The sequence below is a fragment of the Trichosurus vulpecula genome, chromosome 2 (assembly GCF_011100635.1).
Source record: "Trichosurus vulpecula isolate mTriVul1 chromosome 2, mTriVul1.pri, whole genome shotgun sequence".
Taxonomy (NCBI): domain Eukaryota; kingdom Metazoa; phylum Chordata; class Mammalia; order Diprotodontia; family Phalangeridae; genus Trichosurus; species Trichosurus vulpecula.
In genome coordinates, this window is record NC_050574.1 from 210,287,123 (window position 1) to 210,299,373 (window position 12,251).

Sequence of the window (12,251 nt, forward strand, 5' to 3'; positions counted from 1 at the left end):
GTCATAGGAAAGAGGGATTAAGCCTGTACTGTTTGGGCTGAACTAGAAGTGGTGGGTAGGAGTTAGAAAGAAGCAGATTTAGGCTTGAAATTGGGAACAACTTCCTAAGAATTGGAACTGCCCAAAAGTGGATTGGACTACTGTGAACCTGTTTGGTTCCCCTTGGTTGAAGGTCTTCAAACCAAGGCCAGCTGACTTCCCTGGCAGCGATGTTTAAGCGGGGGTTCTTCCCTTCAGGCACTAGTTGGAGGTGATGGCTGTCAGGGCCACTCCCTTTTCTATAGCCCAGTATTCTGAAATCCAGTTTCATCAAGCAGTGGGTTGGTATTGAGTTTAGCAAACATCAGCTGAGTACCTGTGGAGGGCAAGCAATATTGTTGCAGAGCTGGACCTGCTTTCATGGAGCTTATGCTCTCGTAAGGGAGAGAATATAAGAAGCATAGATGGTTTTGCTACATGACATTTTGTGTTATGTGCAGAGGAAATAAAAATGTACATTGTGAGACTCAGGAGAGAAGCTTGTTCCTAAAAGGGAGCTCGGGAAAGGTTTCATGGGGGAGGTGTTTTTGAATTCGGCTTTAAGGTATGGAAAGACACCATGCCCAGGGAGCAAAGTCATAGAGGCAGGTAATTGATGAAGATCATTTTATATAGATTGATTTGAGTAATTTTATCGTGAGAGCTTAGTTAAGGGAAAAGATTCTTTTTGAATAATAAAGGGAGTGGAAACTTTCCAGTTTTCCTTGACTGTTCCCCATATTAATAAATTCTGCTAGACAGAAGCCTGGTAGAAATGGTAAAAGTGATTCATAAATATCTTCCAGATTTTCTGAATCATTTTTGTTAAAAATTATACTAATAAAATGGGGTTTTGCTGAATCTGGAATCATAATAATGCTACCTTACTTTGACAATAGCATACATTCAGAAGCAGCTATTGGTGCCGTGGATAGAGTGCTGGGCCTGGAGGCCTTGAGACCTAAGTTCAAATCCAGTCTCAGACAGTAGTTATGTGACAGTGAGCAGGCAGTTCCCTCAGCTATAAAGTGGGGATAATAACTGTACCTACATCACAGGATCATTATGGGGATCTAATGAGACAATATTTGTAAGAAGCACTTTGTACAGTGTTTGGAAGGTAATAAGTACTTAATAAATGCCCACTTTCTTCCCTTTCCCTTCTGAAAAGTTGATGTTCTGTCCCTTTTAACCATCATGGTGGCATGGACAAGCATTATGTGGACCTGAAGGCCTTTACTTGGAGCTATGAGTGTAGTTTTCAAGAGGGCCTACCGTTTTCCATACAGGCAAGTGTATTTGGAATTACATTGAAGAGTAATTTAAGATAGTCTTATTCCATGGCATAGCTATATATTCCTAATTGGTATAGTTTTAAACAGGAACCTCATTTCTTATCCGTGTATCTAGGGACATGGGTTCTTGGACCATAGAAGACAGAAATATTTTCTATATCTCATTGTCACTTAAAACCTCATGACTCATAAGTTCTGCCACAGAACCACTTACACAAGAACTATTGGCCTATGTCAGCTTTTGATTCCATCATATTTAGGAAGTATCCACTTCTGTACAATTTGGAGTTAGAGTAGATACCATTTTATGAGCTGTGTTGTTCAAATACCTCTCTTTTCCACCCCTTCCATTGCTGCTCCTTGTCCTAGCTTTTGCTGGTGAGGACTATCTCCCACGTTCATACGTGTCCAAGCAAATTGAGACATAAGTGTGCCGCCAAATTGAAACTTTCTACATTAGATTCTGTATGGGTTTTTAGTCTGTGCTTTTATAGATTTGCAAGGGAATTTAGAAGTTATATTGGTTTGGGTGACATACAGAGTAAGGAGGGATTTTGGATGGTTCCTCATAGTTTAAAGATTTAAAGCCAAAGAGGGACTTTTAGAGATCATCTAGTCCAGGCCTCTAATTTTGTAGAGGAAATAGATAAGGAAACTGAGGCCCAGAGCATCTTCGGCAACTGATTTTGCCCACACTCTCTTAGATCCTTCCTAATTCATTTTTCATACAGATGGTACTCCAAGCTGAAATCTGAGCCATGGAAATGTGAATTTATGACTCATTATTTAGGGAATAGTTGCATGTATTACAGAAAAAAGTTCAGATTTACAGAAAGAGTCCCTGTGGTTGTTTTAAAATAAATGAGGGCCTCTAGTGCTTTTGAAATGTAATTTGAGTTGCTCACAGCTCTTCTGGAATGTTTCTTTTGTTAATCAAGGTACACCTGTAATCCTTTTAGAAGAATAATGGTCAAATGTTATGGTTCTTTCCTTCCTCCTTCCCTAATGTAGATTGATCACCTGGACAAGAAAGGCCAGTGTGCATTAGTACACAGTGCTTTACGGGGACACTGCGACATCCTTAAATTCTTGCTGAATTATGACTGGGCATCAAGTACTCATCAGCAAAGCATGTTAAGGAAAAGCCAGGCACTTCAGCAGGCATTGACTGCAGCCTGTAGTATGGGTCACAGTGGGGTAAGTACTGATTTGGTTGGAAAAATCCTTCCGAACTTGGTGCTCCTGGAGTCATCTCTCTTTTCCCCTCTAGTCTTGTAAGAGAATACACATTTACAGCCAGCATTTTCAGTGGGAACGCCGTTTCTCTAATTATGATGCCTGTGACATACAAAAGAAAAGAGAAAAGTTTATGATTTTTTTAAAAATATAGACTCTTGGTTGATCTACGTGGAAGAGGCTTTTTGTGTGATGAAACTCCCACAAGGTGAATGTTCAGGTGTTCAATGAAAGTACACAAGTCAGGAACATAGTGTCTTTTAATCTTGATTTTTTGTTTATTAACCAGGCAAGTGAAACCAATGGTTGCCTTCACTCTTATTTTTCTCAGTTCTTCCTTCCCTTCTCTCTTTTCCTTCTTTTACTCTTCTCATCTTAGTCATTCCACCTTTTTCCCTCCTCCTTTTTCACCCATTATGAATATAAGACTAATCATATGGAATCTCAGTTCTAAAATGGTTCATGAATACTTGAAGGATTTTAAAATCCAGGACTTCAAAGCCCTGAAAGGCTATGAGGATCCTGGTTGCCCTAGCAGTCTTCGAGGAAAAACAGCATAGAACTTTTAAACCTGAAAAGCAGAAAGTACAGTCTGGACTGTTCAGCAATGTATACCAGTGCTGCCCACAGCTCAGACTGAGAAGTTGGATTTGTAACAAGGCCTGTTTATGTCAGGTGTCATTTGTTCATATTTCTGTTCAAATCTGGAACTACATTTCTGTTTTTCTTCTTCCAGCTCCCAGTAATCCAACATCTTTACCTCCTTTTTTATTTGTGGCATTTGTTTTTTTTTTTTATCTCCAGTATCTAATAGCTCCTATATTTTGACCAGATTGACTTCCTCAGTGTGTGTCGCAAGGTAGATTTTGCATTGTTTGCTGGCCTTTCTTACAAACCTAAACCCCACCCCACCCCCGTATACATATGCACCCACACCTTTGTGTGTGCACATAGATACGTAGATATAGATATATAAAAGCATGAAGGATTTTTTATTGACTTAAAATTTTTTACTTGGTGTTAACATTTTAGAATCCAGCTTGAGAGGAAGGGTAAACAGAACTTCCTTCTCACTTCATCTTTAAATCAGCCTGGAAGAAATGCTGTGCAAGGAAAAACTTGACATACCTAGTAACTATTTGATTTAAAAGATAGGATTCTTTTACCAAATGAGTTGAGGGTTACGGACTGTGAAACTTGAGGGAGAATCAGAGATTTCCTTCATGCTAATAAAAGTTCTCCTCCCTTCACGTCTTTCTAGCTCCTATCACGGTTGATGAGGTGAAAGCAGCCAATTCCACCTCATTACATCAACAGGCCAATAGTTCAGTATGTGGACACTTCAGTTGATCTCAAAGACAGTGCTACTTTCTGCCTTTGCTCCCTAAAGAGTAGTGGGAGAGCTTAACGCCCTCTTGGATGGAAAGATTCTCATAGGGAAAGAGAAGGATGCTGCTTAGATTTTACCTGTAGTGAAGAAATATGTTCAGCATGACTTTCTTTGTGGGAAAACATGAAATCAGTCCTACTCTTGAGGCTCAGACAGAAACAGTACTTTGTACAATGAATGTATTCTTTATTGGTTTGCCTTTCGTAGTTAAACCATTTCGGAATTTCATAGAATTCTAAAGTTCTAAGAATTCCCATGTGAGGTGGTTATTGCTTTAATCCTTAATAAAGACAAGGATAATGTTTAAAATTCGTGTTTGAGATCTCTTTTTGAGATCTCTTGCTAATGTTTTGTCCCCCTTACGTGGAAAAACAATGCTGGGTTTTTAGTGATTGTTTCTGAAATTCTCTCTCTTGTGATTCATGGGATATAATAAGCCAATGTACTGTGATTACTCATTAAATTGCCTGTTTTTGACAGGTGGTCCAGTGCTTGCTGGGAATGGAAAAGGAATATGAAGTAGATGTCAATGGCACAGACACATTATGGGGAGAAACAGGTAATTATACTGCTTGTAATCTGGAACATCTTTAAAAAAATATTTTGCTCCCATTTTGCCTAAATTGTCTTAAATGTGTATTAAACAGCATGCAGCTTTATTATTTTTGTCACAAGGCAGTTGAAATTAAATGGGAGTTTTTTTTTAAACTGTGAAAATGAACAGACCTGATGTAAATTAGAAACCTGAAATTCAAAGTACTTAAACACACCATATAAAAAGGCCATTCAAGTTTTGGGACAGTTTAGAAAGAAAGTACATTTTAATGAAGACTCCAGTTTATTGTCTGAGTTTGACATGCGGATGATAGACGAGGGGCTGTTTCCCACGTTTAATTTGCCAGCTGACCTGATTCCACAGATATTTACATGAAATATTTACCTCCCAAGTAAACCTAGAGATCCTAACTAAGATGAGTAAGATGTAACCCTGCCCTCAAGGAGCTCACATGGATTAGAGGGTTTGGGAGAGGAATAAGACATGTTCACAAATAAGTATAAGTTAATGTCAGTAGGACTATGAGCAACTGGTATCTAGTAAAAAGAGTGTTGCCATTTGGACTGCAGTCATAAAGTATATGGGATTTATGCATATAAGTGTGTTTAATATGCATTTAAAAATATATAGTCTCTGTGTGCATAGTTATATATACTACACATGGTCTCTGCATTGCAAAGATCTTTATTTCCAAGTGCTTTAAAATTATTTATTAGGTAACAGGTTAGTCAGTACGCAAGCCAGCTGGTGGTGTGTGGAGTTTTTAGCTAATTAGCTATGCTAATTTAGGAAAAGCATCTGGGATTTTCCTGGCCTCAAGTGTAAACAGTCTATTTTTATTAATCCCTTAAGGGCATTACAAGAAAAAAAATCAGAATGGACATATGCCCTTTAAATCTGTGTGCTGGTTGGAAATTAGTTTTGGTCTTTTCACATGGTTATAGTTTGTGGTTATGGTAAATGGTTATTTTTAGAGTGTTATCATCATTGGGATCTTATTTTTATGTCACTTTTATTTCCAAATGTATTTTTTCCCACTACTCTCCCCACTGAGCCGTTCCTTTTATTTTATTTTTTTATTTTTGGAGGTGGGGAAGGCAAGGCAGTTGGGGCTAAGTACTTGCCCAAGGTCACACAGCTACTAAGTGTCTGAGGATGGATTTAAACTCAAGTCCTCCTGACTCCAGGCAGGTACTCTATTCACTGCCCCACCTACCTACCCAGAGCCATTCCTTTTAATCTAAAGTAAAAAGAAAGTAGAAAGCATTTCTGCAAAACTAAACCAACTCACTGAGCTACTTGAACAGGATATGCAGCATTCTACACCCATGGTCCTCCACATTTGTGAAGAAGGGAAGGGAATGCATTTTCACTTCTCCAGGGCCAGGCTTAGTTGTTATAATTGTATATTAATCAGTTTAGGGTTTGTTTATTTTTTATATTTACTTTGTTGTAAACATTTTATATGATTTTCCTCATTCTCCTTAATTTTCTCTGCATCAGTTTGTGACTCTTCCCTTACTTTTCTGTTTTGTTGCTAGTCATCATTCCTTGGGGCTCAGTAATATGTCATTACCCTTATGTCCTGTAGTTTGTTGTGTAGTTTCCCAGTCTGTTGTGTTTCTAATCCTTTACCCCACAAGATGGTGTTGTAAATGAGTTAGTTAAGGTTATAGGATCCTCCTCCCTCCCTTCCTCTCTTTCCTCCCTCCCTTCCTCTTTCTTTCCCTCCTTTCCTCTCTTCCTTCCTTTTCCTGCTTTTCTCTTGATTGTCTTTGAGCTTGAATGATTATTTTCCACAGCTTGTCTTTTAAAGTAAGTCACCTCTCCCCCATAAGGCCACTAAGATGATTGATGCAAGGACCCTGAAAAGAACCGTTGGTGTGAGCTAGTCAAAATGACATTCTCAGTGTGTGGTATTTTGGGACATATATGCTTAGGATTATTAAAGTTTGCATTTCTTTTTTTAATAACAAAAATGGACATTTCTTCATAGAGAAAAGAGGATTATATATGAAAATATCAGCTTTTATAACATTTAAAAAATAACTTTTTTCCCAGTAGTGTCAAAATTGCTATTATGTCTTCCTTTTTGAATTTTTGATTTTCTCCTTTTTGTTTTCAAAATGTCTTATTAATGCTTTTGCTAGTACATCTTTCACTATCCACTCATTTATCCTCGCCTTCCCCCAACATAACCCTTTCTATGTAAGTCAGATTTAGAAATGAAGGGGTTACAAATAACTTTCCAATATAGTCAAATTTATTGTGTTATTTTACTATATACTATATTAAAATGCTATAGTATATCTAGAAATAATATGGTATTTTAAAAACATATAGTCTCTACGTTGATAGTAGTTTTATATTAAAATTTACCAAAATACTCCAAATAGGAGGAGGGGGATCCTTAAATAGCCTTATACCAATCCCTGCATTTTACAGATTTGGAAACTGAGAGTCTGAAAGCTAAAGTGATGTTAGTTCCATTTGTATCGCGAAGACTAGAATTAGCATTATAATCTTGAGCCCTGGCCGTTCTGTGTTGAAGGCACTGTCCCTAATAAATTAGGGGATACATTTATAGAAAAGTAATCCCATCATTTGTTTTCTTGAGTCAGTCTTGTTTGCTTCTCTACTTTTAACACTCCAGGTTACTTTGTAATTGAAAGAACATAAAATGTTCCAACTTTTCTGTTCTCTTTCCTCTTGGAGCCTATTGCCCATAAAGCAAGATATCCCAACAGCATGTTTAACAACGCTTAAACTAGTTACTAAAGGCTATTTAAACTGTAAAGCTCATCTTGCCAGAGGAAAGTGCTGTGTGGTTCACTAAACTGGCTGATTGGGAGTCTTAGAAGTGCTGCTCTGGAGGGGTTGGATTGCAGGAGGCCTCTTTTCAGCCAGGCCTCCATTCTCCCTTCCCTTAAGCCGCTCTTGTGCTGATGGTGAGGGGGCTTGTGTTCACTGGCACAAATTATGGACTTCCCATCAGTCTTAATACAAAGCAAATGATGGTTCAGCCTGTATTGCCCACACCTCATACATAACCATCTATCTTCATATTCCCCTTTTGAAGCCTGGGATGCAGCTCATAGCATTCTTCAGCTGGCTTACCAGTGAAACTCTGATCAACCAATTGGCACTGATGTGGCTTTAAAGACAGAAGACAGCAAGCTCAGCATTTCCTGGGCCGAGAGGAGCAGACGGAACTTTTACCGGGTCGTGTGTGTCATTGTAACTTTGCCTGACTTGTCTGCTCATTATTTCTCCCTGACATTTTTTTCTCTTTGTTCCATCAGCCCCTGGGTACGATGCCTCCTCCTCTCTGTCACCCTTCCCATAAGCATAGCACTTTTCAGTCTAATCTTTCTCCATTGTCTCTTCTTAACTAGTTTCTTCCTAGTGTGCTGCTGACCAGCTTCATTTGTAATATCCTTTTCACTCTTCTGGGGAGGAGAGGCAGTTAGGTGGCTTAGTGGATAGAGTACTAGCTTGGAATCAGGAAGAAGTTAATTCAAATTCTGCCTCAGACACTTAGTAGCTGTGTGATAAGGTGAGTCTCAACCTCCTTCAGGCTTGGTTTCCTCATCTGTAAAATAAAAGGGTTGGATATGGTGGTCTCTAAGGCCCCTTACAGCTCTAAATCTAAGATTCCATGGCCTAGGATCCCTCCTTTTCCCTGGGTTGATAGGGTAGAGCACCAGACTGAATATAGGGAAGACTGAGCTCACTATGAGGTATTGGGTAAAACTTTTAGGTAAAGAATATCCAGAACAAAAGTTCTTGAACTTTTTTTGTTTGTCATAGACCCCTTTGGCAGTCTCATGAAACACACACCTCTTATAATGTTTTTAAATACGTAAACTAAAATATAGAGGTTTACAAAGGAAAACAATTATTTTGAAATAGAGATACAGTTTCCCCCTTTCCAACAGGTTAAGATCCCTTTGATTCTAAGGTGATTTGAGCTTCCTAAGAAAATCTGCTCTGAGTGCTAGAAAAGTCCTCATGTTCAGATTTGTGTCTGAACATAATTTGGCCCTTCAGTTGGTTGGATACAACCCTCTAGATCCATTCACCCCTGAGTGAAGGAATGGGGAAAAAAAACCAAGAGTGAGAAGTCTGGTTGCTTGTGGGAAATGATGGTAGCAGGTGTGGCTCATGAACCTTCCAAACAAATCTCATCTCTTAGAACCACTGTGTGTCCTCTTTCTCCTTTGGTCAGTGTGTTCATGCCTATGCGTTCAGTTATTCCCCCTGTACAGTTGTCTCCCAAATCTCTGTATCCAGTCTAAGTCTCACATGGGAGGCAGCATGACATAGAGGATAGAGAGTTTTCTTTGCCATGAGTAAGGCCTGGATTCAAGTCCAGTCTCAGACACAGGCTGGCTTTGTCACCTTGGTAAAGTCACTTAATGTCTCAAGTTCTCCAAATAGCTAAGAGTAAGCTATAGAGCAGGTTTGGACACGGCCTCTCACCAGAATTCCAGTCCTGTGTCTACAGAACATCTTCTGGATGTCCCATCTCGTCTTCCTGAGGTCCAAAATGTAACTGATTATTTGTCCCCAAAACTTGTGTCTCCACTCTAAAATTCCCTTTCTCTGTCATTCCTGGATCCTGGAAGTCTTCCTTGACCCCTTTGTCTCCCTCAGCCTCCATATCAAATTTTGTTGCTTCTACCTCTTGATCTCTTGTAGATAGTTTTCTTTCCACTAATACAACTGTAATTTATTTCAAACTTCTTACTGTTACTATTGTAAAAGCTTTCTGATATCTCTCTGTTTCTCGGTTTTTCCTTCTCTAAACCATCTTCATTAACAGTGGTATCAAATTCAAACATAAATAGCTATATATCGACTTAGAAAACCACAAATTAACATGATATTGTATTTTTAGTTTTTTAAACATTTCTTAATTAAATTTGATCTAGTTCTAGCCAGTTGAGGCAGCAGATGGGTTTGACACCTCTGCTGTACACAGATACCCAGAGTAATTTTCCCAAGGCATAGGTCTGACCATGTCACTTCCCTGTTCAAAATTTTTCAGTTCCTTCCTTTTTAGTTTTATATAAAATGCAAACTGTTCCTCTTCCCAGCTATTTCCTACTTGTGTGCATTTGCACAAACTTTCCCCCATGCCTACCATTCACTCCTTCCCCATTTTTGCTTCTCACGATTGCTTTCTCTTTGTTGCTGTCCACAGAAACTCCTACCCTGGACTTTACTGTTCTTATCAATGGGAACCTACTCTAGCTGTCTCCAGACCCAACTGGTTTTCAGCCTGACCATTTTTTGCCCTTTCATAGCAGATAGTCCCACTTTTCCATCTCTTTCTTAGGGAATTGTAATCAAATCAACACTACCATTTCTTCTGGAGAGTGTGTGATGATCATTTGTCCTCAGTTTTTTCCAGAAGGATGAGAGCTTTCCATGTCTAGCTGGCCCCAGATCTGCTACACTGAGCTTTAACCATCCATCAGTGCCACACCTGGTCTTCTACCATCCCTTCCCTTCTAACCTTGCTCTTAAAACTAATTAAAGTAACACCAGAAAGGGTATGTCAGTCAGCTCCCCTACTGCTCAAATCAGTGTTGTTGTGACTCACAAAAACATCCCATCCCTCCCAACCCCTCCACTCCACTCTCCTATTAGAATATAAGGTTGGTTGTGCTTAATAAATGTTTATTGATTAATTAATTGACAGATTACTAGAAATAGTTGCTAGCACATAGTAAGCGTTTAATAGATGTTTTGTGTGTATCCATTCATTTGTTCACTTTCTTCTCATTTCTGCTAGTTTTCTCCAAAAAACAAATAGTTCAATTCTGTCACCTATATGTTTGCACATGCAGACACATATTCTCTCTCTCTCTCCCTCTGTGTCTGTCTGTCTGTCTCTCTCCCTCTCCCCTCCCCCCCCCCCCCCCCGTTTTTCCGAAGAGAGTAATCTACAGGTTTATTGCCGGCATACTCTCTAATACCTTTGTAGGTTAGTTTAGTCTAATAATCCTTTTTAGTTTGACTTTTGCTTCTACCTCTCTACTGAAGCTGTTCTTTTCTTCTCCTCTTATCAGGGTTAAGTGACTTGCCCAGGGCCATACAGCTAGTACATATCTGAGGCTAGATTTGAACTTGGATCATCGTGAGGGCAGGGCCAGTGCTCTATCCACTCCACCACCTAGCTGCCCTTGAAGCTTTTGTTTAAAAGATTACTTCTTAACTGTCAAATCATATGCCCTTGTCTCAGTCCTTTCTGCATTATTTGATATTTCTGACTGGGAAACTCCTTTATAAGAGTCTATCCTTTTTTGATTTCTTAGAGATCACATTCTCCTGGTCCTCCTCCTACTTAATTTCTCTGGTCCCTTGTCATTCCTTTGTTTGCACTGCAGGTAGACAAAATGTATACTTAGAGTCTTGGTGAGTTCCCTAGAATGCTGAGAGGTTGTTACATTCCTAGGGTCACAGACCATTATATGTCAAAGATGGGACTTGAACCCAGAGCTTCCTCACTCTAAGGACAGCTCTTTCTCCATTACAGTGTATTACCTCTTACGGGATCTATTCTCTTTTCTTTCAGATTTTTTATTTTTAGTTTACAACACTCAGTTCTAAATAATTTTGAGTTCCAGATTTTCTTCTCCTCCCACTCCTCCCCAAGACGGCATGGAATCCGATATATCTTCTACATATAACTTTGCATTGAACTTATTTACACAATAGTCAAGTTGTAAAGAAGAATTATGACCAATGGAATGAATCATGAGAAAGAACAAACAAAACCAAAAAAAAAATACCCAAAAACAAGGGGGAAAAAAAGGCAAGCATAAAGTATGCCTCAATCTGCATTCAGACTCTATAGTTCTTTCTCTGGATGTAGATAGCATTCTCCATCGTGAGTCCTTTGGAGTTGTCCTTGCACGTTGTATTGCTGAGAAGAGCAAAATCTATCAGGGTTAGTCATCACAGAATCCATATATCTGTGGTTGTGTATAATGTTCTCCTGGTTCTGCTCCGCTCGCTCAGCATTATATCGTGTAGGTTTTTCCAGGTTATTATGAAGTCCGTATCAATCCTAATTCTTATAGCACAATAGTATTCCATTACCTTCATATACCACAACTTGTTCAGCCATTCCCCAATTGATGGGCACCACCTTGATTTCCAATTCTTTGCTACTACAAAAAGAGCTGCTATAAATATTTTTGTACATATGGGTCCTTTTCCCACTTGTGTGATCTCTTTGGAATATGACCCTAGAAGTGGTATTGCTGGGTCACAGGGTATGAACATTTTTATAGCCCTTTGGGCATAGTTCCAAATTGCTCTCCAGAATGGCTGGATCAGTTCACAACTCCACCAGCAATGTAACAATGTTCCAATTTTCCTACATCCTCTCCAGCATTTATCATTTTCCTGTTTTGTCATTTTAGCCAAACTGACGGGAGAGATGTGGTATCTAAGAGTTGTTTTGATTTGCATTTCTCTAATCAGTAGTGATTTTGAGCATTTTTTCATATGCCTATAGATATATTTAATTTTTTCCTCTGAAAACTGCCTGTTCATATCTTTTGACCATTTCTCAATTGGGGAATGACTTGTATTCCTATAAATTTGACTCAGTTCCCTGTATATTTTAGAGATGAGTCCTTTATCAGAGACACTGGTTATAAAGATTTTCTCCCAATTTTCTGCTTCCCTCCTAATCTTTGTTGCATTGGCTTTTTCAGTACAAAAACGTTTCAATTTAACA

The 12,251-nt window shown here is 38.9% G+C and overlaps 1 protein-coding gene across 1 annotated transcript in view; it reads left to right on the top strand.

The window, feature by feature from the left end:
* The window catches only part of TANC1 (tetratricopeptide repeat, ankyrin repeat and coiled-coil containing 1), a 271,214-nt gene that overhangs the window by 224,084 nt on the left and 34,879 nt on the right, over positions 1-12,251 (top strand). The window contains exons 17-18 of the mRNA XM_036743222.1: positions 2,325-2,510; positions 4,420-4,498. Coding sequence (XP_036599117.1) covers positions 2,325-2,510; positions 4,420-4,498 — 265 coding nt within the window. The remainder of the gene's footprint in view (positions 1-2,324; positions 2,511-4,419; positions 4,499-12,251) is intronic.